The 24526-nt window shown below is 47.3% G+C and overlaps 1 protein-coding gene and 1 long non-coding RNA gene across 7 annotated transcripts in view; one reads left to right on the top strand and one right to left on the bottom strand.

Annotated features, from left to right (window-relative positions):
* RIC8B (RIC8 guanine nucleotide exchange factor B) overlaps positions 1-5876 on the top strand; it is a 98765-nt gene extending 92889 nt beyond the window's left edge. For 2 of the 6 annotated variants that reach the window (XR_004676077.1, XR_004676076.1), the window contains one exon: positions 4488-4574. Coding sequence is in view for 2 of the 6 variants with exons in the window: in XM_034987664.1 (XP_034843555.1) it covers positions 4488-4599 (112 nt within the window). In the remaining 4 variants the exon portion in view is untranslated. Of the gene's footprint in view, positions 1-4487 lie in introns of all 6 variants that reach the window. The other 4 variants (XM_034987664.1, XM_034987661.1, XR_004676075.1 and 1 more) reach the window with 3 other exon arrangements.
* The window catches only part of LOC117998777, a 170951-nt gene that overhangs the window by 92785 nt on the left and 53640 nt on the right, over positions 1-24526 (bottom strand). The gene's annotated exons all lie outside the window — the stretch shown is intronic.

The raw sequence follows: 24526 nt of genomic DNA, 5'->3' as shown, positions 1-24526 counted from the left end.
GTCTCCATTCAGATCCTCTTTTGTACCCCAGGTCTGTTTTGAGCTTTCTTTTTCCTTTACCTCAGCCAAACCAGCCTGCTTGCCAATCTCTGCACACAACTAACTCTTGCTTCTGCGCCTTTGCTTGACTAATTCTTCTGCTCCTAGGATGCCTTTCTCCCCATGAATCCATGTCCATCCCTGCCATTATAGTCTGGCCCTGAGTCTGTCTCCTGCAAGGAGCCTGTGATCAGCATCCCCACCTCCTCCTGTGTCCCTTCCACATGTACCTAACCCAGATGATGGTGGAATAACATTTCTGTGGTATTCGTTAATGCTTCCCATTCTCCGTCCACATCTTGCTGATCTAGATATCTAGATATAACATCTTATTAAATGAAACAGTGTAGTATAACCAGGTCATTCATCAGAGCTTTTAGGAGTGAGTCTCTATATCAAAGATTTCATTTGGGTATTTGTGGGCTGTTAGTTGCATGATAAAAAGGAAGATTAGAAACGTTGAGATGGGAATGTGACAAGTAAGGCTGGAGTCTAGCAGAAAGAACAGTCACATAGCTGTGGGAGATCCTCTCTCGTTCCACTCCCAAACAGGACAAGAAATTCCTTTAAACATGTTTTAATTACAATAAGAGTATATTGATGAACTGTCAAGCTAGGGAAAGCAGGGCTCTGCCTGTTAATCATCTCAAGCTTGTTGATCTGCTGTTCTGTAATTCTTTTAATATTGTTTAATGTGTGTGTGTTTTATCTTCTGAACTGACTAAAAGCTTCTTGAGGACAGGGACCATGTCTTTTGCTTCTGCATATTCATCCCCCCCACTTACTCCCAGAGTGCCCTACGCAGCTTGGGAAAGCCTCCCATAAGCACATAAAGACAGGAAATGCAACTTGCTGTTCCACCTACATTCCAGCCAGTACACTACAGTTTATATGTATAGTGACCTTTTGCCTTAATGACAGCTCAGTGAGGTGGGTATTTCTATCCCAGTTCTACAGATAAGGAATTGAAGTTCAGAGAGTTCCAGGTCTTACTGTTAGTGACTGGTGGACCCAGGATTAGAACCTAGGTCTGTCCGACTCCAAAACCTGTGTGTGCCTTTCACTGTACCACAATAATAATAACTAGTATTTAGGACTCGTTTGCAGTTCATAGAACTCTATGACCTACATCATTGTTGTTATTGCCACCACCACTGGTTCTGTTATGGTTACTCCTCACATCATCACTAGGAATTAGGTAGAACTAGTATTAGCATTATCCCCATTTCACAGACAGGGAAACTGAGACTCAGACTTGCCCAAGATCACACAACTGGTAAGTGAATAGCCAAGGCTCCAAACAGACTTCCTAACTCCAGATATTTTTGTTTTTGTACACTGTATCACATTGCTATCTTAATTCATTTGCACAAATGCATAATTATATGGCCAGTTAGCACGACACCTCTCCTACAGAGGTGTCCTTAAGTCCAGGTATCCTGTGGAGCCCTCAGAGGGTGATACAAAGGACCCAAAAAATAAATGCTTGAGAAGAATAGTTCACAGGTGAGAATTAAAATATGGGCCCCTTTATCCCATAGACAAGTTCCTATAATTTGGCCATGGGACTTCTGTAATGTTCTTAATTATTTCCATCATGAAATTGGAGTAGGGATGAAACCAATGGACTTGATTTGAAAATATTCCTCCTAGATTTGGAGAAGGTGATAGCTACTTTGTACAGCTGGTAGCTAGCCCAGCATCATCCTGTTGTCACAGAGGTGGAGTCATGTTGGTAGTGGGGCAGGGCGGGGGCCTATCCCCCCAGCGTCTCATCACCATCTCCGTAGAAGTCCTCTGGTCCCATCCAGGGTTCTGCTTCTATCTACCCCGACCCTTCGCTGCCTAGCCCATCTTACTGTGCCCTCTTCCACAGGCCCCTTTAGACCTGTCAACTTTCTTATCCCTCAGTGTTTTATTCCTAGCAGGTTAGCCCCTTGTCCTTTTACGTCATTAGTAAGCAGTGTCCAGTATCAAAAAATCCTTTAGCACAAGCAGTTGGAACGAGGCAACTGTGTTGTAAAAATGTAGATATGGGGTATATATCAGTGCTAGAGGGAAGTTTTCATGGAAACAGGTTGTTTCTGGCTTTCACCTAAACATTTACCTGGTTGTCATGCAAGGGCCTCAAGCTCTTCATGTCCTGAGAGATGTCAGCATCTCCCCACCAAAATCTACTTCATCTGCTGTGTTCTTGCTCCAGTGAATTGTATCACCATCCTCTTGGTCATCTAAGCCGGAGGCCACAGGGACATTCTGCCCCTCCCCCAGTCTCTCCTTCAGCAGCCCTCTCCCCTTCCAGCGGGTCACAGCCCGAGTCCAGTAGCCTATCTCCTGTCACACACACTGTACCATGACATCCTAATGACTGGTCTCTCTGCCACCAGGTTCTCCCTGGTCTGGTGCACCTTCCCCATTGCTGCCAGAGACACTGCCTTATAAAATAGATGTGACATCCCTTACAGAGCAAAACCCAGACTTACCCGCTAGACCCCAAATTACCCTTGAGCCTTACCTCCTGCCACTCCTTCATTGAACCTCACTCCTCTGCAAACACTGGGCCCTTTCACAGCTTCCTGGGAGCAGAGAGAAAGGAATGGACACAGTCCAAAAAGGGATACAAAACACACAAGTAGATGGGACCATACAGAGCCCGTTGGTCTCCTTTGCCTCAGATGCTCTGTGCCTTCTTTGCTCGGCCTCGGATACCTTATTTGTGATGCCACCCTCCCTCCCCCATGCAGTTCGGTCTGTGCTTCATCTCTGGAGCTGCCAGTTCTTTGTTCGTGATTCTGGGACAGCATTTACCCCATTATGTTTGGAGTTATTTTTCATATATGTTTCACCTGCTCCTCAAGGACCGTTGTGCCCACTCTTCCTTTCCCTGCCTAGTGTATGGCCTAGGTTCTGGCATGGAGGAGCTGAACAGACACTGAACAGCTGAATGCAATGTGCTCCTGCAGTGCAGTTAGAGCAGTTAATCCAGAGGTGGTACACCACCAAGAGCGCTAGCCTGGGATGCAGGAAACCTGTGTCCCAGGTCCAGCTTGCCACTAGGTGTGTGACCTTGGGTAAGTCACTCAGTCTCATTTAGTAAACAAGGGGGTTGGACTAAATGATCTCTGAGGCCCCTTCAAGTTCTATGATTCTGACCCCATTTCTTGGACCAGGAACCACATCTCCTCCTTTATAACTCAGGAGCCTCAACATAGCCAGGCAGCCATCCCATTACTCAAATAGTCCTCTGGTGCTAGCCGAAGCTGCTCGATTCGGCTCCTGCTGGCTGAGCCAGGGACCACTGAGCTGTTCTAACCCCTCCCCAGGGGTTTCACTGCGCCTCTCACACCTCACACTGCTGTGCGGCCGGCCCTCCCCAGAAGGGAGCCCTTCTTTGTGCTGGCCTCTGGGACAACAGCAAGGAGGCAGAGGGAAAGCAGTTTTAGTGTCCCCTCCACTCCAGATCCCGCCAGCATTACAGCTGCTGCCGTGGGGCTTCCTGGTTATAGACATGTTCTCAGTGGGTGGTGCCCATTTCCTTGAGAAATAAATTTTAAGCAGCTCATGTACCTCTTTGAGGCTACTCTTAAAGTACACTGCTGACATTTTGGGGGTGGGAAGAGGACTAGAGTTAGCAACTCAACAGGTACATTTGCCATAATCTCCATGTAATAAATAAGAGCCTATGAAAAGATTAAATAAATCTTTCCTAATGCTTTTTGATTGACTTAATCAATAATTAATCATCTTTAGATGAGGCTGTAACTTGTGGAGTAGATATAATTGGATTAGCTGAAAAGAGGCAGTTGGGGAGCTTTGAAGAGATTAAAATGGCTGTCAATCCCATAATTAAACTGCCACAAACAAAAGCAATGGTGTTTAAAAAAGGGGAAAAAAAGAAGGAAAGAGAGAGAGAAGGAAATAAAAGGGAGGGAGAAAGTTGGGGAAGTCCAGTTGACTTGGACTGAATCGAGAAGCACTTATGTATCGCTAGAGGTTGGAGAGGCAAAATCAAATCTGACATTTATTCCACTGAACGAAATCCATAAGTATCAAATCAGCCACTTGATTATATGCCTGGCCCACTGGGACCCGTGAAATTTTGGCAGCTTCAACTTCACTAAAACAACGAATCCACAAAAGGAAAAAAAGTTAATTATTAAAAACAGAAGAGACCTGCTCCTTGTCCTGAGCCCATTTAGACCTTGACTTTTCATACTTTTAATTGGCTTAGTAGGTTTGGCCTGTGTGAATGAAGTCTTTTATCTCCCTCTTTTTCTTTCCATGCCCCTTTCATCTTTCCTGTTACAAACACACAGAGAGCTTGAGGAAAAATACTTTGGTTTTTAAAGACTTTTCTTTTTAAAAGGATGTGGATTTGGGCGGGGGGAGGGGTGTGTGTGTGATGCTGGTGAATACTTTTTTTTTCTCTCTTTTATCTCTTTTTCCAGGGAGGAGTTGCTTAAACCAATGGGACTAAAACCTGATGGGACAATAACGCCTTTGGAGGAAGCACTCAACCAGTACTCTGTCATCGAAGAGACCAGCTCTGACACAGACTAAAAGCGTCACCTGCCCAACTCTCAATATTGCTTTTATCAGCATCTTTTCTCTGTAGCTCCAGGGGAGTCTTTTCTCTAAAACATTTATGCCCTTGCTTTGGCTAGAAACACATTAACTGGTTTACTCGTTGAGAATCCAGCATATTTAAGAGGTGATCCTGTGTTTTCGCAATACCGAGGCGTTCGTACAGAGCTGCAGTTAGATGGAGTGGCAGGGGCTAACCACAGAAGAAGAGGAATTCCATTTCATTGGGATGGAACTGAAGGACTTCATCCTATAAAGCAGCCCCGGTTGAATCTGGCCGTTCTGTTTGCCAAGGTTCTTAGATGTAGTCGTGGCCTTCCTCTCTCGCCTGTGAAAGCTGCCCCCTTCTGAATCTCTCCAGCAGACGGAGCCACGTGAGAAGCAGAACGAGCCGCTAAATAAGGGCTGAGGCAAGTGACTTGTTAGATCAGGACTGACTACATGGAAGCCAAGCAGCTGCTCCATAAACCTAGTCCCACTCTTCAATTTTGTACAAATATGTGGAAATGCACAAACACGCACACACACAGCCCCAGACTTGCAAACTGATTACATTCTAAAAGTTTGTAGGTCCCTTATCGAGAACTTCAGAATACATTTCTCCCTCTAAAGGGTTATAAATGATGGTTTAGTTCTGAGGCAGCTACAGATGCCTATTTATTCTCTTACGTACCTTAACACTAGTACCATAGAACTGAACCCCCATCTGTATCATTGCATGGGAGCATGCATTCTGAGGTCTAACTCGGGGTGCCAGGAACACACGTCCTCCAACCCAGCAGAGAGGATGGGGACTCCCGGAGTGCTGGGAGTTCTCTCATGGCCTCTGCTGGGGGTGGAGGGGGTCAGCAGCCCCCATTTGTACATATAGGTCATTCATAGGTCACAGGTTGTACATTGGGACTGTGTGTGCGCTTGTGTGTGTGTTTGACCTTTCTACCATATGTGATCAGTTTAATGGTAACTTTATTTATTTAAAAAAAAAAAAGAAACACAGTTACTGTTAAACTGATTAAGGCTGTTTATTTTTACTTTTAGAATTGGTCATATGAAGAAGTAGAATATGGATCCTGCAATAGACAGTGGGCCTAGTTAATCAGTGGCTAAAGCTGAAAGGGGTTGGTTTCCTTGTATATATGTCTGCATGGATGTATGTACATGTACGTACATGCATACATATATACACATAGATAATGTGCTTAACCACTGCCTTTTAAAACTTTAAATTAAATAAAACATTGGGGTTGATTCAATTTAGCCATCTGTGTGTGTTTCTTTACAGATACATGGGGCAAACAATATTTCAGAGTTTATGCTTTTTTTTAAAGTGTTTTCACATCTGTTATCTCACTTACCATAATACCCCTTCTAAGGATAGGTAAAGTACGTGGAGTATTGGTGGAAAATGTCATTTATCCAGAGATCCCTTCTCTGACAAAACAACAGTTCAAGGATGCAGTTTTTAAAGGCCTTTGAGCTGCCAAAGAAGTCACTAGAGTTTCTTGCAATTTACTCATAGGAGAGATCCTCAAGAATCTCTCCTTTTACCTCTTTACTAAAATTTGCATACATTTTAACAGATTTTTTAATGGGCTTGAAAGCCAGATAACTCAAAACAAAAACAAAGAACAAAATGGCAGAGGAAGTGGCTGCTCAATAGAAGGCAGGTCTACCGAAAACCACTGAAGGCCCCGCTAAAATCCGGATAGGAGGGCAGGGAGGAGGAGGAAATCTACACCAGGCCTCACAAGTCTGGGCCAGTCTGTTTCCCAAAGGACACTGGTGGACCCAGAAAGATCTGTACCAACAGCATGGCCCATAGACAAATTCTCAGAGAGAGGACCCGGACTTGATTTCACAAAACTGAGTAAGTCCTGAATACTCCAGAATAAAAGGCTAGGAAGAATACAATATACTTCAGGATTTTCATCCAGATAGTTGGAGAAGTGGTGGGTGACCCATGTTTTAACAGTAAATGAAATGAAACTCGGCAATTCATAAATTTAGATTGTGTGAAAAAAGTTTAGAAAAAGTATTTTTGTTACTTCATCCTACAAATGCATTTTTAAAGTATTTTTATAATTTCTACAAGCAAATAGCTTTGGCATGAGTGTCGGCTTACCTACGTGAAGACAGGTTTACCGAGATAGCATCTTGCCAGCTGTGCACAGTGTTTGAACAGTCCTGCTTAAGTCGCTGTGCTCTACTGCTTTCAAGGAGTGTGTTTCACTCTGCGGTTCCCTGCACTGGGCACTAAGTACTAGGCTTTGTTTTTGAAGAGAGCATTTGCAGGGGGAGAGGAAGGACCTCATTTTGCCCCTGGAAAGCAAACTAACGTCTGCTCAGTCCTTAGTATGTGCTGGGCTTTTCATGTCTCTTATCGCAAGTAACCTCATCGCATCTCCTGTTAGAGACCGTCCCTGCAGGCCTCAGTTTCCCAGTGTCACTGCAAACAGGAGTCCAAGTCTGGCTGGCCTGACTCCCAACACCTCCCTCCCTCCCCTCACCACCCTGACTACCTGGGGCCTCCTAGGATTCTGGAGTGCTGCAGGCGGGCATTCTCAGGCCATTTTAAGCAATAACCATTTCAGCAGAACCAGTTTAAGGCACCTTATAAGCAGGGGGGTGACCTGGAGCGGATCTGTGAGTGGAAGACTTGCGCAGGACCGGATTTCAAACAAGGACCTGGAATCCTTGAGGTCAGAGACCAGGGCTGCAGGCTTGCCCTAGACAGATGCCTGCCGCGACGGCCCACGGCAGGGAGGAGCATACGGATGGGCCGCGTGTCCGCAGCCCTCCTGCCCTCCAACGCAGGGCATGCAAGTACCACCACAAGGCACTTGAGTACAGCTGACAGACGTTCGGGGCCCCCTTCCCACACCCGTGGTCCTGGGAGGTGGGCAGACGGGTTCTCTGCCCTCCTTTATAAATGGGGACACCTCCTGCGGCAGTGCAGGTACTGAGTAGCTCCTCAACACCGCATCAGTCTCACTGCCTCCCGATACTAGGTGTCTGGTGTCATGGTGTCACCGGTACGGACCTGTCCCCCACCCCCGCCATCATGAAAGTAATCTATGAATATATGCTCATTATGAAAAGTTTGGAAAATGCAGAAAGCTAAAGTCACCCAAATCCCACCACCAAGATAATCACTGTTAATGTTTTAGTGTATTTCTGTCCTGTATTTTTTCTATGCAGATAGAATTTATTTTATTACAAGACTGGGATCATACTGTATTTACAGATTTGTATCCTGCTTTCTTCTTTAATATATTGTGAGCATTTTCCCATGTCAATAAATATTCTTCAAAAGGTAATGGCTATATGATAATTCCATTATGTGGATTGTAGACAGTGCTAGTTGCCTACCCAGGATCATTCCTCCATCCACTATTCGTGGCCCTCGCCAGCAAGAAAGCTGCCTGGGACCTTCCTGGGAGGCAGCATGAGCTTTGTCGGCACCGAAGAGCAACAGGACGCAGGAATGGCTCCAAAAGGGCAGATTTGCTCTGCCGTACGGCACCCATCTTTGGAAGCCTCAGCAGCACAAATCATGATGCGCTTAGATTAAGTGCCCAGAGAATTCTATAGTTTTTGTCAAGAAGAGGAATTTGGCAGTGGCAAGGTATCTAGAGGACTTTTAGAAGTCTGTAAGTGAAGGGAAAAAGGTCAATGTTTCCTGCTCTAGAGTCCAGTTATGCACATGCATTTCTTGGCAACACTCTTCACAGCGATCCCAGAGGAAGGAGGGCACACAAGGATCGGGAGACACGGGTTCTTTCAAGAGAAGGGAACACCTGGCAGAACTACTGGCTATGTGGTGAGCACGATGTGGAATAAGAACAAATGAATGGTGTTCTAGGAACCTATCACATGGGTGAGGGAGGGAGAGATTTTTATCAGCCATCCTGAGAAGGCTGGAGAAAATGAGGTTTCCACGGAAGACAAGCAGCACTATGCTGAGCTCTGCCCCAGGCCTTCAAGAAGCAGCAGAGCAGCCTTTCTGAAAGGGGAGGGGGTGGAGAGAGGCCTACACCCCAGTGTCCTCAATCAAGCTTTGCATATAGTCAGCCAGCTCTCATGTGCATTTAGAATGGTGCTCTTATGTAGCATCCTCAGGGGAGAAAAGAGTCACTTGGTCATTTTGAGCTTTGTGGTTCACATGAACTGTGGTTGAGAAAGGCTGTCCTAAAGATTCTCATCCAAGGCTTCTGGAGTCAGATTTATGTTTTCTTTTAATGCAATGCAGTGAAGATCCTGGGCCAAAGACTCCCAACTGTATCCCCGCTCTCACAGACTACCTTTTCTGCATTGACCATAATGTCAGCTGTGCATATTTATGGAGCAATCACTGCGCCAGGTTACTGTGTTAAGCACTTTCCGTACACTAATTTCATCTTCATGACAGTCTTAGGAAGAACTATTATAACAATCTCCATTATTCAGATGAGAAAACGAAGGCATAAAGAGATCAAGTACTGCGTACAAGCACACAGCCACTAAGTAGCAAAAGTTGAACCCGAGCCTGTCTGATGTCCATGGAAATACTAAGCTATGTGTTGCTTTTGCAGTCAGATGAAATGAAGTCTTATTGGGGAGAAAAAAATGTCAAAAGAGACTGAAATGGGAAAAAACAATTGGGAAAATAATTTTAACAGGTTTTTCTTGTTCCACTTCCATGGCTTTATAATAAAATAACATTGAATCTTATTCAGGAGCTAGTCTCCAACAGACCTGTACTCATAAGCATACCAATCCACATCAGTTTGTTCAGTAAACATTTATCAGGCATCTGCTATGTACCGGGCACTGTCTGCGGTGCTCGGAGATAGAAACGTGACTAACCGTTCCTTTCCCCACAGTGCCCACGTGGCGAGAAGTCCCTCACCAAAGCCTGCACCAAAGTGCTTACAGGATGCCGGGAAAAGGTATGGCTATCATGGACCAGGAGGCTTGTGGGGGTCATAGGTGACATCTGAGCTGAGCATGAACTTGTCATGTGTAGGAGAAAGACTGTTCGAGCCAGAAGAACTGGTTCAAACAAAAGCTCATAAGCAAAAGGCACAAGACACGTTTGCAGAACACGAGCAGTTAAGTGGGACGGAAACAAAGGTATCCCAGCTGTCCTGCTGGGACACGGGAGCAGCAGTGTTTCCGGCAAGGACACAATGAGAAACACCTGCAGTACAGAGTGCGGACTGGAGAAGAACAGACCTGAAGAGGGGCCAGACAGCCCGACTGTCGCCATCAGTGCCTGTGAGGGTGAGCGGGGCCTGGACTGCAGCGGCGGCAGCAGGTGTAGAAGAGTGCGATGGGGTCAAGAGGTACTTAGGAGCTGGAGCAGATCCAGTGGGGTCTTGGAGAAAGGCAGGAAAGCACTCATTTCAAATCAGATGAGAAGGACTTTGGGGAGAAGGTAATCTAAAGCAGTGGCTGCCAACCTGTGAAGGAAGCATCTTTGGGTCTGGGAATAGGCAGCTGGAGCGACGAGTTATTTCAAGGAATCTACAAATCCCTATGGTCCCCAAGCATCATTTATACACCGAAAAAACGTCTTAGACTTGCAGGCACTCCCATTTTACAAATATTGTATATATACATTTTGATGTGCTAAATAAAATTCATTCATAAGCATTACTGAATTCATTGTATCCTTTTGCCCATCTATCTGTGTTGGCTGGATTTTCTCAGTCAAAATACTGCTAATAAAACAGCTATCGTGTGGAACGGAGACCCGCAAAATTCTCGTAACTGAAAAGACTTAGAACCCTTAGCAACAAGTAACAGAAACTCAAACTAGCTTAGTAGTGGAAGAACATTAGGGTATTTTTCCGTTAAAGGAAGGAGCCATGAACAACCAAGCTGTGGAGAGAATGGAGATGAAGTGAGGTCTCAGTTACAACCAACATCCGAGTCTTGTTATAGTGCAGGAGGAGATAAAGGAATTTATAAAATCCTTTTTTCACAGTAAGTGACTTTTAAGCCTATTATTTTGTCTTCAAAGTGAATAAAACCTCAACATGAATTTCCTTCTTTCCTGCTCTAACAATTCTAGTTCCCTCCTTCTCTACCCTCTACCTTAAGATAGATAAGCTCACTGGGAATAAAGTCAAACTCTGGAAAGAAAAAAACATATTGAAAAAATTTAAAAACCACTGCCTCATTTTACTCAAAACAAAGACCCTTGAAAATAAAAACTTGACTGTTTAATGTCTGATTTCTAGGTGGTTAAAAGAGTTACTCCTGTGGTGTTATAATGAACCCATTCTCATACCAAAAGCACAGTAAGCAATGGAAATTAATGAAGTAAATGTCATACTAAAAGTTTATGGGAGCCATAGAAGGTTACCAACCATTCAACAGTCAAAAAAAGAATCCATATAAGCCAAAGAACATAGTCAGAAAGTACATTTCTAAGCATGTATGTGCAGTAAGTTCAAAATTACTCTAATTGCAGACACTTCTGGTTAAACAAAGCACTTTGAATACCTGCTTTACCTTGACTGCCTTTGGAAACCCATGAAAATGGAAGTAAAAGGATGTTTTTCAGGAAGGCTTAAGCCCAATAGGACAGTGAGAAGGAAGTCAAGAAGAGGACAAGTGGAAAAGAGCCATTCACAAAATTTTAGAAACTGAAAATTAGATGAACCAGGGATAACTGACGTAGAAAGAAGATACCAGATATCAAAAAATTAAAGCCTGCAAGAGTAAGGGAATCCAAAAGCAAGAGGATACATGCTAGAACCAGCTTACAGAAGCTCACCAGAGCAGACTGTCAAATTTTTAGGAAACTTACAAGCTAGTTAAAAAGAACCATCATTAAAAATTATGTAAACCTCTGGGGCGCCTGGGTGGCTCAGTTGTTAAGCGTCTGCCTTCAGCTCAGATCACGATCCCAGGGTCCTGGGATCAAGCCACGCATCAGGCTCCCTGCTCCAGCTTCTCCCTCTCCCACTCCCCCTGCTTGGGTTCCCTGTCAAATAAAATCTTTAATAATAAAAAAAAAAATTACATAAACCTCAAATTATATTTAATAAAACAAAGTTAACAGCTGTTCAAAAGTCTTCACCTCCCTCTTATGTTACTAGGTCTTATTATCTACACTCGAAGTCATTCACATCTATTGTGTCTAGAAGGTGGAACACTGGTGTCCGATTGTGCATTTCTTCCCAAGTCCGTGTTCAGTGATGTCATGACGATAGCTTAAGTTCAGTTATGGTGGGAGGACTTACACCATGGCAAGGAGCCAACACTGCACGCTAGGGCTTTCCTCCCCCGCGGGCCAATGAAACAGTTACGAGCACATACTTGTGATAAACCCTGCAGAACCCCAGAGGGTACAGGAATCAGAGATGCAGGGTACTTCTGAGAATAAGGGTGTGGGTAGGGCTTAAGACTGGCAATCAGTCGGGCTCCTCTCCCCCACCCACCCCTACATAACACAACCAGGGGATTGCTATTCTAGCTCCCAGGATAGATTAATTCAAAGGGCTCAGAAGACAGGGGTACTTTGCTGTAAACAGGAGGATCAGATAAAAGACCTCCCAGTCAACTCCAAGGACACTGGCAGCTAGGACTCCCGCGGCTGAAGAAATGGACCCAAAAGAAGGATCCAGAGAGACTGAAGGTTAGGGATCTTCAGTGAAGGGCCAGGTCCTGGCCCTTCCACGCTCAGTGAAGCCACCACTTCTTCCTTCCTTCCTGCATCAAACCTGCATTAAATACATACTAATGTGTGCCAAGCACTGCTTCAGGTGCAGCAGACACAGAGTGAACAAAATAAAGAACCCTGACTGCATGGACCGGGCCTCACACAAATACAGCATCATGGTAAACCTGACCCAGCATACCCTACGTGCTGCCATGTCAGGGGACCCTACGGCCCACGGAAAGGAAAGCCGACGAAGGCCCAGGTAGAAGTTTCACACAGGGCGTCAGGGAAGACCTCTGTGGTAGAGGGTTATGTGAGCAGAAACCTGAAAGAGGTGAATAAGCCAAGGGAGCCCCCAGGGGATCGTCCCTCCAGGCAGCGGGAACAGCAATTGCGAAGCCGCAAAGCAACAACAAAGTCTATGTGCCTGGGGAACTGATGGGAGCCCAGCGGGCCAGGAGAGAGACAGGGGAGAGTCGGAGAGACCGCGAGGCCAGAGCTCGGAGCCTTCCAGGATGCACAGAAACTCGCGCGGAGCCTGGAGCTGGGCGGTCACGGCCTCGCTCTGCAATATGAAGGGACAGCAAGGGTCAATAGAGATTGGAGGAAACCCTCACATGAAAAACAGACCAAAACAAGCAGAAAAGTGGGGAGCCAAAGAATACTCCTACAAAACTATGATTATCCTTACAGACTTCAGCTCCATTATCAGAATAGAGATTAAGCAATAACCAAAAATAAATAGATCCAGAACAGAAGACAATAAGGTAGAATCAACTGATGAGCAAGTAAGCGTGGTAGCCAGACGCTCTGTTTTTCAGTAGACTCGGATTACTCAAAAACCGAGGACATACAGGGACTGGACCCAGGGTATAAACACTACAGATCTGGCGGGAACTAGAGCTGGGGGCAAGCCAGCGGCAGAGGGTCGGGACACCGAAGCTTCTCGCACGTCCTGCGTCCGCGGCCACGTGGTTTTCCCGGGCTCTTCAAGAGGTGGGTTTTTTAAGTTCTCACCAGCCTTCACTGCACTTAGGGGAACTCAGGAAGGGAGGCGGTTCCTAAGCTTGTGCCAAAATGCCGGTGAGCAGGAAACCCCAGTCCTCCCCGCTGCGTGTCCCCTGCACCCACCGCACTGGCCCACGCGCATGGTCCCGACGCCGGCGCGAGCGGCCGCCTCCCCAGCGCCAGCAAGGCTCCGCAAGCGGCGGCGGGCCAACCCACCCCGGCCCCCGGCCCCCGGCCGCCCGCAGGCTGCCCCGCCCCCACTGCGTCGCAGCTCTGAGTTGTCACCCCAGCGACCTCCCGACCCCGCCGAGCCGCGTGGACGGGAGGGTCCGACGACGCCCGTTCCTGGGGTGCCGGGAAGTTCCTAGAGCAGCTCACAGAACTGAGAGAACCGTTTTATTTACTCGGTCACCCACCTGCTAGAAGAAGGCACGCGTCACCAGCAGTCAGGTGGAGGCGACGCGGGTCAAGGTGCGGAGCTCCCATGCGCTCCGAGGGAGCTCGCCACTTCCCCCCAGTCTCCATGTGTTTACCCACCCGGAAGCTCTCCGGACCTGTCCTTGTGGCTTTTATGGAGGCTTCATGACACAGGCACGATTGATTAAATCAGTGGCCATTGGTGATTGATTCCACCTGAGTCCCCTCCCTGGCGCTCAGGAAGGTGGGTCTGAAAGTTCCAACCCTCTAATCACCTGGTGGATTCCCCGCAGCCGGCCCCCGCCTGTAGGTGCTGGCCCATCGGTCCCCTCATTAACATAACAAGAGACACCCCTAGCTCTCTTCGGAAATTCCAAGGGTTTTAGGAGCTGTGAGTCAGGAACCAGGAGAAAGACCAAATATTTATTATAAAGTATAATATCACAGCTTGCTATCATCATCCTCATCATCAAGCAAAGTGATAACAGCAGGAACCGGATTGTGAGAAGCTCAGTGAAGGTCAAAATCGGGACAGCCTTACAAGTTCTTTAGTAGTAACTCTCTCCCCCGGAAATTCTCCCACACTTAAACCACAGAGGTCCTCAGCTGTATTATAGTCCAGTCCAGCCTGCCCTTTTGTTACCCCCGCGACGATGTCGGAATCCCAATACACTGCACACCGCCACTTTCTCCAGTATGAAATGCAAGATAGGAAGACCCCTGGAAAGAAGGTAGAAGTAAACATTACATGCATTATCTCACTTGATACACCAGCAGGTCAGGATTCACACACCTTTTAACTGATGAGAAAACCGAGACTCAGAAAGGTAAAGTAGCGCGTCGGATGTTACAAAGCTGCGATTGGCAGAGCAGGGACTTCGTGTCTTTGTGTATGACCACCAAATAGAGTTTTACATACATAACTGCACCACAACTGATTTATAGTTGCTCCCTAAACCTGCTGAATAATGGCTCTCTTCCCTGTGTCTGGGGGGCAAGAAGGAAGGAAAGAAGAGAGGGAAGGGAAGCCATCATTTACCTATCTCCATTTGTCACCTCTAAATGCTCAGGAATAATTAGACTAAGTGTAGTAAATACTCACTCTAGGACATCAAGGGCTTTGTATGATCACCTGAGCGAACCCAATGAGAGTTTGCCCACCCCCCTATGCCGCAAGCCAGTAAGAACGGATACCTAGCTTTTGCAGTGAAGAAAGCTAGGCTATTTATTGGTTTGGCACCGCCCAGGAGAACCAGGAGCTAATGCTCCAAAGTACCCACTCCCCAATGGCTTGCAGGTGAAGGCTTTTAAGGGCAAAATTCGGGACGGGGGTCCCCGAGGTGTTCACCATTGACTAGAGGCCAGATGCTCTGGTGCCATTTGGTATGGTCCCCCAGAGGTCTATTCCAACTCAAGAGACTTGGAATCTGAAAAATATCTTTACTTGCAAGCTAGTGGGGTTGCATTCCTACAGGGTCCTCAGTCGGTCGAGCGTGCCTGGGGGCCGAGATATGACCTCGGGTGCTCATTCTTTCATCTGAGCTGACAAAGATGGACCTGGCTTCATTCTCACTGCTGTCCCCAAGACAACCTTAAGGCATAGCCACTGGGATGACTCCTAACTGACAGACAGGAAATGGGGGTCCAAAGTTTAGGTTCCTTAGCTAGCTGGCAGTCGAACCGGGCTCAAGGGCACAGAGGCAGACCCTAAGCCATGCCCTCCAGGGGAGCCGCCTCTTCTTTACGCATCGCATCTAGGGAGGCTACGCACCCCTCGATACCATCTCTAGTTTCGAGCCTGAATGTCTTGGGAAACTGTCCAGCCCTCGTGTAGCCCAGGGACCCTCCCGGGGCCACCTCCAGGTTCGGGGTCAGTTCCGGCAACCGCTCCCCGGGGCCGCGGAAACCGCCCGAGTCACGGCTGAGCGCTCCCCCCTCACCCCCCGCCGCCCCCGGGGACCCGACGCAGGCCTCCGCATGCGGGTCTCCTCCTCGGCCGGCACCGCCCCAACCCCGTCCCCGCGGGGCCGCGCCTCTAAGATGGCTGGGGGGGGGCGCGGCCGGCGGAGGAGCCCCCATTCCGCGCAGCCCCGCGGGGCCTCCGCGAGCACCGCGCGGGCTGGGAAAGCCACCGGCGCCGAAAGACCGGACCACTAGCCCCCTGATCTCACAACTTCCCGAAACAGGAGCAAAAAGTGCCAAGGCGCTCCTGGCCCGCAGGCCGCCACTCCGGGCCGGGCAAACATCTCCCCGCTCCCCACTCACTGTGGGGAGAGCAGGGAGGGGCGGGGCGGGGGGCGGGACGTGGGGTTGGAGACACACGCCCCCGCCCCGTTTTTCTGGTGTCAAGTCACATAACTTAAAAGGGAGAACAAAGAACCTGCCGATCTGTGTGATTGCTTTCAGGCTTTGAACTTCTCCAGCCTTTGGGGCTGATTATGGCCAAGTGACCCATATTTAAAAAGCATTTAGAATAAAATGGTGCACTTTCTTTGTGCCGCCGGCTTCCCTGATGAAAAGCAAAAATGTCTGAAAATTGTCCCTTTTCGTCGGCGGTAATGGCCGCGCTGTACGGCAGCTCGTCCTGGGCGCGGGCACAGAAAGGGCGGGGTAATCACGGGCACAGCTGCGGACACTTCAGGGCCGGCCTGGGGGGGAGGGGCGAGGCAGGGAACGGACCGACCGTGCGTCAACAGTCGTCGCCGGGCGAGGGAGAGCGCTTGGAGACCTCTGCAACGTGAGGTCCAAGATAAATGATGTTCCTGTTTGCAAAGGAAACAAAATGGAGGTGAAATTCAATAAAGGCTGGCTGGAAAGAGAAGGGCTCCGAAGGCCTTTCTCTGCGGCTACGCAGCTCCCAGCGAGGAGCGAAAGTGGCCCGAGGCGAGGGAGGAGGCTGCGCGGCCAACAAAGGCCCCAGGCGGCCACCGGCCACCGCGGGCGCGAGGCCAGGCGCCGCCGAGCTCGGTTGGCGGGAGCCCCGCCGGCGGAGGGGGGCTGGTGGAGAGAGATGCCGCAGGAGCTTGACCCGGTCCTACTCCAGGACCCACTGAGGCCTTGCATTTAGGGAAGAGGCAGAAAAGCATGAGATGACCCCTCGGAGGAGAGGCTGAGTCACGTTAGGGTAAAGAAAACATTGCACTGGGGGGGTCAGGAGGCCGGGTGGCGTCCCCGCTCAGGCCCCGGTGGCTTCAGTGCGGAGCAGGCCTGCGGGCAGCGGCCAGGCCTCTGCGGCCCCTGACTGCTTAGGACAACTTTCCGTTCTAGGTTCTCATTGCAACCCACACCCCGCGGATTCCCAGCCCCCAATTTACAGACAAAAAACCCCAAGGTCACAGAGGTGAAGCACGCAGAGGGTCACACTCGAACTGCTAGAGGGGGTTAGGATTCACCTCCAGCCAGGAGCCTCAGCCTCTGAAGCACCTGAAACTGGGAAGGCGCCCAAATGCCATCAACAGTAGATGCTCCTTCTCTTGGTTCCTGGGAGCCTGGGCAGGCAGTTTGCCTCAGTGGCTGGAGACACATTTCCCTCCAGGGAAGCCTCCTGGAAGTAGCTGAGTTTTCTGGGCACGGAGCTCTGCACAGATGTTGGTGGGCACTAACTTTAAAACAAGTCGTATCAATTAGGATTCAAGGTACAGAAACTTCTCACTCTGGCTTAAGTAACTGGTTAAAAATAAATTAACCAATGATTTTACTAGCAAAACGAGTTTATCTGAGAATAGCAGAGGAATTGCACTCGGGACAAGCAAGCTATGGTGAACCACAGGCTATTCTGAAGAGACAGAGAGAAGGTCAGCTTTTATTAGGTTGTTGGAGGAAACTTGGTTGGGGGGTGTGGGCGTTGAATAAAAGTTCGTGGGAAAAGAGTTGGAGGTTGTGGTGATTTCTCGCTGGCTGCCGGTGGTGGGTAATGTGTTGTTGCTGGGCAGGGAGGGATCGTCCTTCTTTTTCTTAAAAGCAGAAGATGAGGGGCGCCTGGGTGACTCAGTGAGTTAAGCATCTGACTTCAGATCAGGTCATGATCTCAGGGTCCTGGGACTGAGCCCCTGAATTGGGCTCCCTGTCAGCAGGGAGTCGGCTTGTCCCTCTGCTCCTCCCCCTGCCTGTGCTCTCTTTCTCTTTCTCTCTCAAATAAATAAATAAAATCTTTAAAAAAAAAAAAAGGCAGAAGATGAAATCCCTATGTGAAAAATGTCCTCCCTTGTCAAAATAATTCTTATCTTCCTTCTTCCAGCTGGTGACACAGGCTATGGGGGAGTACCTGCCTGAGAGCGCCCCCTTCAGGGGTCCGACTCCATTTTAAATGAGGTTTCCTTTATTTTCACAAAGAGCATGTATTATCGCACCCAAACTGAAGTACAAAGTGTGTGATTCAGCAGCCCCATGATGTTAAGAACATTGCTTCACCTCAAAGTTAGTAGCCAGATGGCAGAAGCCCCAGACGTCACACCCAGACACGACAGTATGTAAGATCATCTAGCCCCATGCCTCCCTCTTAAGGGTAAGGAGACTTCCCAAATCCTCCCAATAAACTTCCTGAAGGTTCTTTGGATGGAATCAGATCACCTGCCCATCCCTGAACTGACATTATTAAGGGGAGAGGAATTACCCTTAGTTAAATAAAGCCTAGACATGTAACCAGGGCTAAGAGCAGCTTCCCCTGAAGCCCAGAATTAGGAGGGGAGACAGGAGAAAAAAAATAGGATTCTCCTGGAAAGAAGGGCATGAAATGAATTCTGGGTAGGCAACCAGGAGTGACCACTAAACAAATGCATCCACCAAAGAGGTCTAAGAAATCCATGGGCCTCGACTCTACAGCCACCAGAATGGCTAAAATGAAAAAAGATGAAAAGTGCCAAAAGACCAAGTAAGTTGGCAAAGGAGAGAAGCAACCAGATCTCTCATAAGCCACTGATGCGAGGTTAAGTGGTATATCCGCTCCAGCATTTACTAGAGCTGAATATACGTGTGCTGTATTACCCGCCAATTCTACTAGGAATGTACCCATATGTTCATTGTAAGACATGCGCTAGAATGTTCATGTATTCCTAAGCACCGGAACCTGGGAAGGCGCCCAAATGCCCATCAGCAGTAGATCAGGTAGGTAATTGTGGTGTATTCACACAGCAATGAGAACAGACAATCCATACCACATGCAACAATGTGTGAATCTCACACACATAATACAGAACAAAAGAAGCCAGGGAGTGTAGCATCTCACAAAAACTGGAAGTCCAGGGGGCTTGATTCAGCAGTTCTATTATGACAAAAGAGAATGTCCTATGTTATAGTCCATGTATATAAAGTGCAAAACCAGACAACTAATCTACCCGTGGAGACATGTATCAGTCCGGGTAGAAATTACCCTTGCAAGGCTAGTGCCTGGAAAGGAGCATGCAAAGGGCGGGAGGAGCAGTTGTACATTTATGCGCATGCCTGTGTGTGCGTGCTTGCGTGTGTGCGTGCTAGCGTGTGTGCGTGCGTGCCTATGTGTGCGTGCGTGCCTGTGTGTGCCTGCTTGCGTGTGTGCCTGTGTGTGTGTGCGTGCCTGTGTGTACGTTGTGTCCTCCTGGCTTAAAGGCACAGACTCTAGAGTCATACAAGCTTGGAACGGAATCCTTGATGCATCAGTTACTTGCAGTGTGACTTTGGGCAAGTAACTTCACCTCTTGAACCTTTTTTCATCTAGTATGTGGGATAATTATACTTCTCGTGCCGTAGAGGCTTGTGAGCCTGAAATGAGACAATGCACATAAAATGTACAGCATGGGAGCGTCTGGGTGGCTCAGTTGGTTGGGCATCTGACCCTTGATCTCAGCTCAGGTCTTTTTTTTTTTTTTTAAGACTTTATTTGTGAGAGAGACAATGAGAGACAGAGAGCATGAGAAGGAGGAGGGTCAGAGGGAGAAGCAGACTCCCTGCCGAGCAGGGAGCCCGATGCGGGACTCGATCCCGGGACTCCAGGATCATGACCTGAGCCGAAGGCAGTCGCTTAACCAACTGAGCCACCCAGGCGCCCTCAGCTCAGGTCTTGATCTCAGGGTCGTGAGTTCAAGCCCTGTGGTGGGGCCCAGCATGGAGCCTGCTTTAAAAAATAAAATAAAATGCACAGCACAATACCAGGCACATAGTAAGTCATCAATAGATAGTACCTATTAGTGTTATTATCGTCATTGATAACAGCAAAGTCAGGGCCTTCTCAGGCACAGTATTGACTCTGAAGGGCCTCAGCAGCACGGTCAACAGCTGGAGGGCCATTGGTGGCCGGAGACTTCACCGCAATGAACTGGAGCAAGCAGGACGAAAATGGCAGGTTCCACAAAGTAACCCAGACCAGTGCTTCTCAAACATCCCCGGACATACAAATGCCCTAGGAACCTGGCTAAAATGCAGACTGTGATTCAGTGGGACTGGGTGAGCTGATGTTCTGCATTTCTAACAAAGTTCCAGATGAAGCCGATGATGCTGGTCCGCAGACCACACCTTGAGTAGCCAGGCTCTAGGTCTTGGAGAATGCAGGAGTTGGAGGAATTTGAGAGACATTTGGGGTGTGTGTGCGCGTGGGAGCTGGTTTTCCCACATGCGGTAGGGACAGATCTAGAGATAGAATGTGGTGCAGCTTCTATAATAAATCCTGTCTCACATGACCTGCACAGAGCTTCTGCTCCCTCATCCAACCCTAACTGCCATACCTGCCATGAGAAAGTGTTTTCTTTGGGTTTTGTTTTCTTTTTAAATTGAATATATGAGACAGGCAAATTTATAAGGAAAAAAAGGCAATCAGAAACTCCAGGAAATGAAAAGCTATTCACAAAGGGAAATGTAATCACAGGCAAGAACTTGACTCTGATGAAGAATAGTTATTGATACCAAATTTTTAGAATCAACACATAGACAAAGTAAAGATATAAGTATCATTACCCAACAGAATTTAGATGTATCAATCTTGACAATATGAGGATAAAAGTTTGAAAAGTGGAAATGAGGCGAAAAGAGCTGAAGGGAAGGCAGGAGCACTTAAAAACTCATTTTAGGAAGTGATGAGTCAAAAAGTACTGCTCAAACTTTATTATGATTTACAGAGTTTACTAGAAAGAGGACAGACCTTTGCCTTGTTCCCTATTTATCCCCAGTCTCTGGAACAGTGTTTAGCACAGAGAAAGGGTTCAACAAATACTTGTCAAATGAAAGGAGAGCAGAGGGTTGAAGCCTAAAGGTACCTTGGAGACCACCTCAGTCCACTCTCCTTATTTTACAGATGATGAAACCGAGGTGCAGAGAGCTACAGGAAGTTGCCCAAATCCCACCGCTATTTTGTGGACAAGCCAGGGATTAAATTTAGATTCTCTAACTCCCAAGTGCTGTGCCCTCTCCCCCAGGCTGCCATCCTCAGCATGAGTCTTCTTCTGGAAGAATCACACTGTGGTTTGGCAGAAGTCCCTTCCAGTCTCAAGAGTGCATCCAAGAGCTGACACTCAGGGTACCCTTGTGGCCGGCTGAATGGCACCAAGGGGCAAACCCAGGGATGGGAACATCGGTGGCCTGACCAGGTGCTGCTGACCCACCCACCAAAGATAATCACAGCTAAGAGTTTAGTGTGCCTTCCTTGTTTTTTTTAAACATATTTTACAGTTGTGATCATATTACATAGAATTTTATCTACTTTTTTCACTTATTATTAATAACATGGCCCTCTTCTCTGTGATATCGTATTCTGAAACACTTGGTTTTTTAGTCACTTGCATAGTATTGCTTTACACGACTGTACTGCCCTTAAGCATCCCCACCCCCTCCCATTGCTTATTATTTAAGTTTTTATTATTTGGGCCTTATTGTAATGGCATCAGTGAATGGCTCTGTAAGAAAATCTTTGCATCTCTTATTACTTGCTTAGTGTAGACTCCTAGAGGTGGAGTTACTAGAAACAAGGAATAAGCATTCTTAGGGCTTTGGTTACATCCAGCCAAACTGCTTTCCAGTAAGTAACCCTATATTTTCCAAGGGACCGCTTAGTGCATCACATTTCTACATGACTAGTTACATTTGAGGCTCTGACAATGTGTCTCATCAAAGAATATCAGTCCTTTGACTCCACAGCTCTTTTATCACCCTGTGTGTATACATGGTATCATTCAGGTCATTCATTCACTTAATTGACATTGAATAAAAACTATCTCGTGGGGAGCCTGGGTGGCTCAGTTGGTTAAGCGACTGCCTTCGGCTCAGGTCATGATCCTGGAGTCCCGGGATCGAGTCCCGCATCGGGCTCCCTGCTCAGCAGGGAGTCTGCTTCTCCCTCTGACCCTCCTCCCTCTCATGCTCTCTGTCTCTCATTCTCTCTCTCAAATAAATAAATAAAATCTTAAAAAAAAAAAAAACTATCTCGTATCTGTACTATGCACTAGATAGTCTATGTACATACAGTCTGTGTACTAGTGCTTAATAGGTAGATATATTTATATACAAATTCTTTAATCCAACTAGCAACTTTGGGAAATAGTATTGTTATTTTCCTCATTTTACAGCTGAGGAAACGAAATACTTAGAGTGAGTAGATTACCTCAGATCATACTTAGGTAATATCATGTAAGTGACAGAACAGGATTTCAGACCCAGGTCCATTAGACTCAAAGTGCATTGACTTTCCACCATTAGCCAATAGTTTCGGAGCGCAGGTGCGGGCTTCCAGGCCAGGCCCGCAGCACTGACTGCTCAGAGGGTCCTCAAGGCCCTTTATCAATCTCTGTCCCCATCTCCCAATATCCGTTTAGCCTGATTGCTCATTATTCCCAGTGTGGGTCCCACTCCAGCCACCTCCTGAACCATTTATTGAGCAAATGCATTTTGAGCACTTATCACATGCCAGGTCCCGGTAAACAAGAGACACGGCGCTGTCTCCATGGAGCTTACAGTCTAGTCGATGGGAGGAGACAGACAATACGCAAGTGAACAATGGTATCATCACAAATTGGAAAAGTGCTCGGAAGAGAAGACTTGGGCAAAGGGATAGGAGGCGGACATAGAAAGGCTGGTATGGGACGGCCAGTCACATGCAGAAGTAAGACTGAAGCTGTGAGTCTCAGTGTCTCCCCTCTTGGCCCAAGCCTTACTTTCTTTAAGAAAACTAAGGAGCTACAAGATCCCTTTCAATTTCAGAGGTTTTAAATTCTGAGACATCTCTGCCTAATCCCTTAGGGCTACCCCAGCTTTGCAGTTTTTCAGTATTTTTGTTCCAGCTCTATATTTTAATTTTGGTCCCTGGCCCCGTGGTCTGTAAACATTTTTGATTGCATACGCCACCAGTAACAAGCTGAGCTGCACATATACGTTTTCTCATTTATATATCAATGTATGCACTTAGACAACAGTATTAATGCAACTCTAACCTGTGCTATTCAATATAGTAGTCACTAACCACATGTGGCTTAAAGTAACTTAAGTTACTTTAAATTTTAAAAAACTTAAAAATTCAGTTCCTTGGTTGTCCAGGCTACATCTCAAGTGCTGATATAAAACATTTCCATCATCACAAAAAGTTCTATTGGACAGTGCTGTTCTAAACTTCAGACCAAAATAGAAGTGTTTAAAGGGTAAGATAAAAAATTAAAATAGAAATTCCAATATTTTCCTCCCACACCTCCTGAGATCATCTAGCACATCCCTGGGAGGCATGCAAACCACCCTCTTCTTTAGAGATCACTGCTCTAGATGTCTGACGTGTAGAGTGGATTAAAAAGCAAAAGCAAAAAACAAAATAAAAAAAGTGCCTTCACCACTATGCCTTCTATCCAAGTAAGTGTTCCAATCCTAATATTTCTCTGTTCCCGTCCTCATCTCCTATACACCCAGCCACGCTTACCATTCCCTGAGTGCCTGATGTGCTCCTTCATACCTGCCCGAGCCACCCTGGAATGAGGACTAAGCCCCACTTCTCTGCTGGGTGAACTCGGTTTCAAAATCCATCTCGGGGCGCCTGGGTGGCTCAGTTGGTTAAGCATCTGCCTTCTGCTCAGCTCATGATCCCAGGGTCCTGGGATCAAGTCCCACATCGGGCTCCTTGCTTGGCAGGGAGCCTGCTTCTCCCTCTGCCTGCTGCTTCCCCTGCTATGCTTTCTCTCTCTCTCTGACAAATAAATAAATTAAAAAACAAAACAAAACAAAAAAATAAAATCCATCTCAAAGTCACCTCCTCTGCGAAGCTTTCTTTTTCTTTTTTTTTTTTAAGATTTTATTTATTTATTTGAGAGAGAATGAGATAGAGAGAGCATGAGAGGGAAGAGGGTCAGAGGGAGAAGCAGACTCCCTGCTGAGCAGGGAGCCCGATGCGGGACTCGATCCAGGGACTCCAGGATCATGACCTGAGCTAAAGGCAGTCGCTTAACCAACTGAGCCACCCAGGCGCCCCTCTGCGAAGCTTTCCAAGAACCCTCAGGAAAAAAAAAATCAGTGATTTTTCTCCTTCCATTGTGCTTCCTTATTCACTTGATGTTTGTTTATACAGTGGTTACAATGAGCCAGACATGAATGAATACATGTCAGGAGGTTCGAACAGGGCAGAGCACACTGAAAGAACGGCCTGAGCATCAGCTGCAATGAGGATGATGAGGAGGGGGATGATGAGGATGATGGTAAAGATGCAGCCGCTGCTGGAGGTCAGACACGAAACCACAGTCCATGACTCAGGACGCCTAGAGTCTCTGAGAAAGACCCACAAGAAATTATGAGATGGTACCCATACTTTGTACTAAAGCACGGGGCGCTGTGGGGTCCCCTGGACAGCACTCCAATCCAGTCCAATCCAGCTCCTGGGAGAGGTTAAAAAAT

Source organism: Mirounga leonina, unplaced genomic scaffold, assembly GCF_011800145.1.
Source record: "Mirounga leonina isolate KUSES-001 unplaced genomic scaffold, KU_Mleo_1.0 Mir_418, whole genome shotgun sequence".
NCBI classification, from domain to species: domain Eukaryota; kingdom Metazoa; phylum Chordata; class Mammalia; order Carnivora; family Phocidae; genus Mirounga; species Mirounga leonina.
The sequence above is the reverse complement of the archived record's forward strand: the minus strand, read 5'-3'. Positions and strand labels throughout refer to the sequence as shown.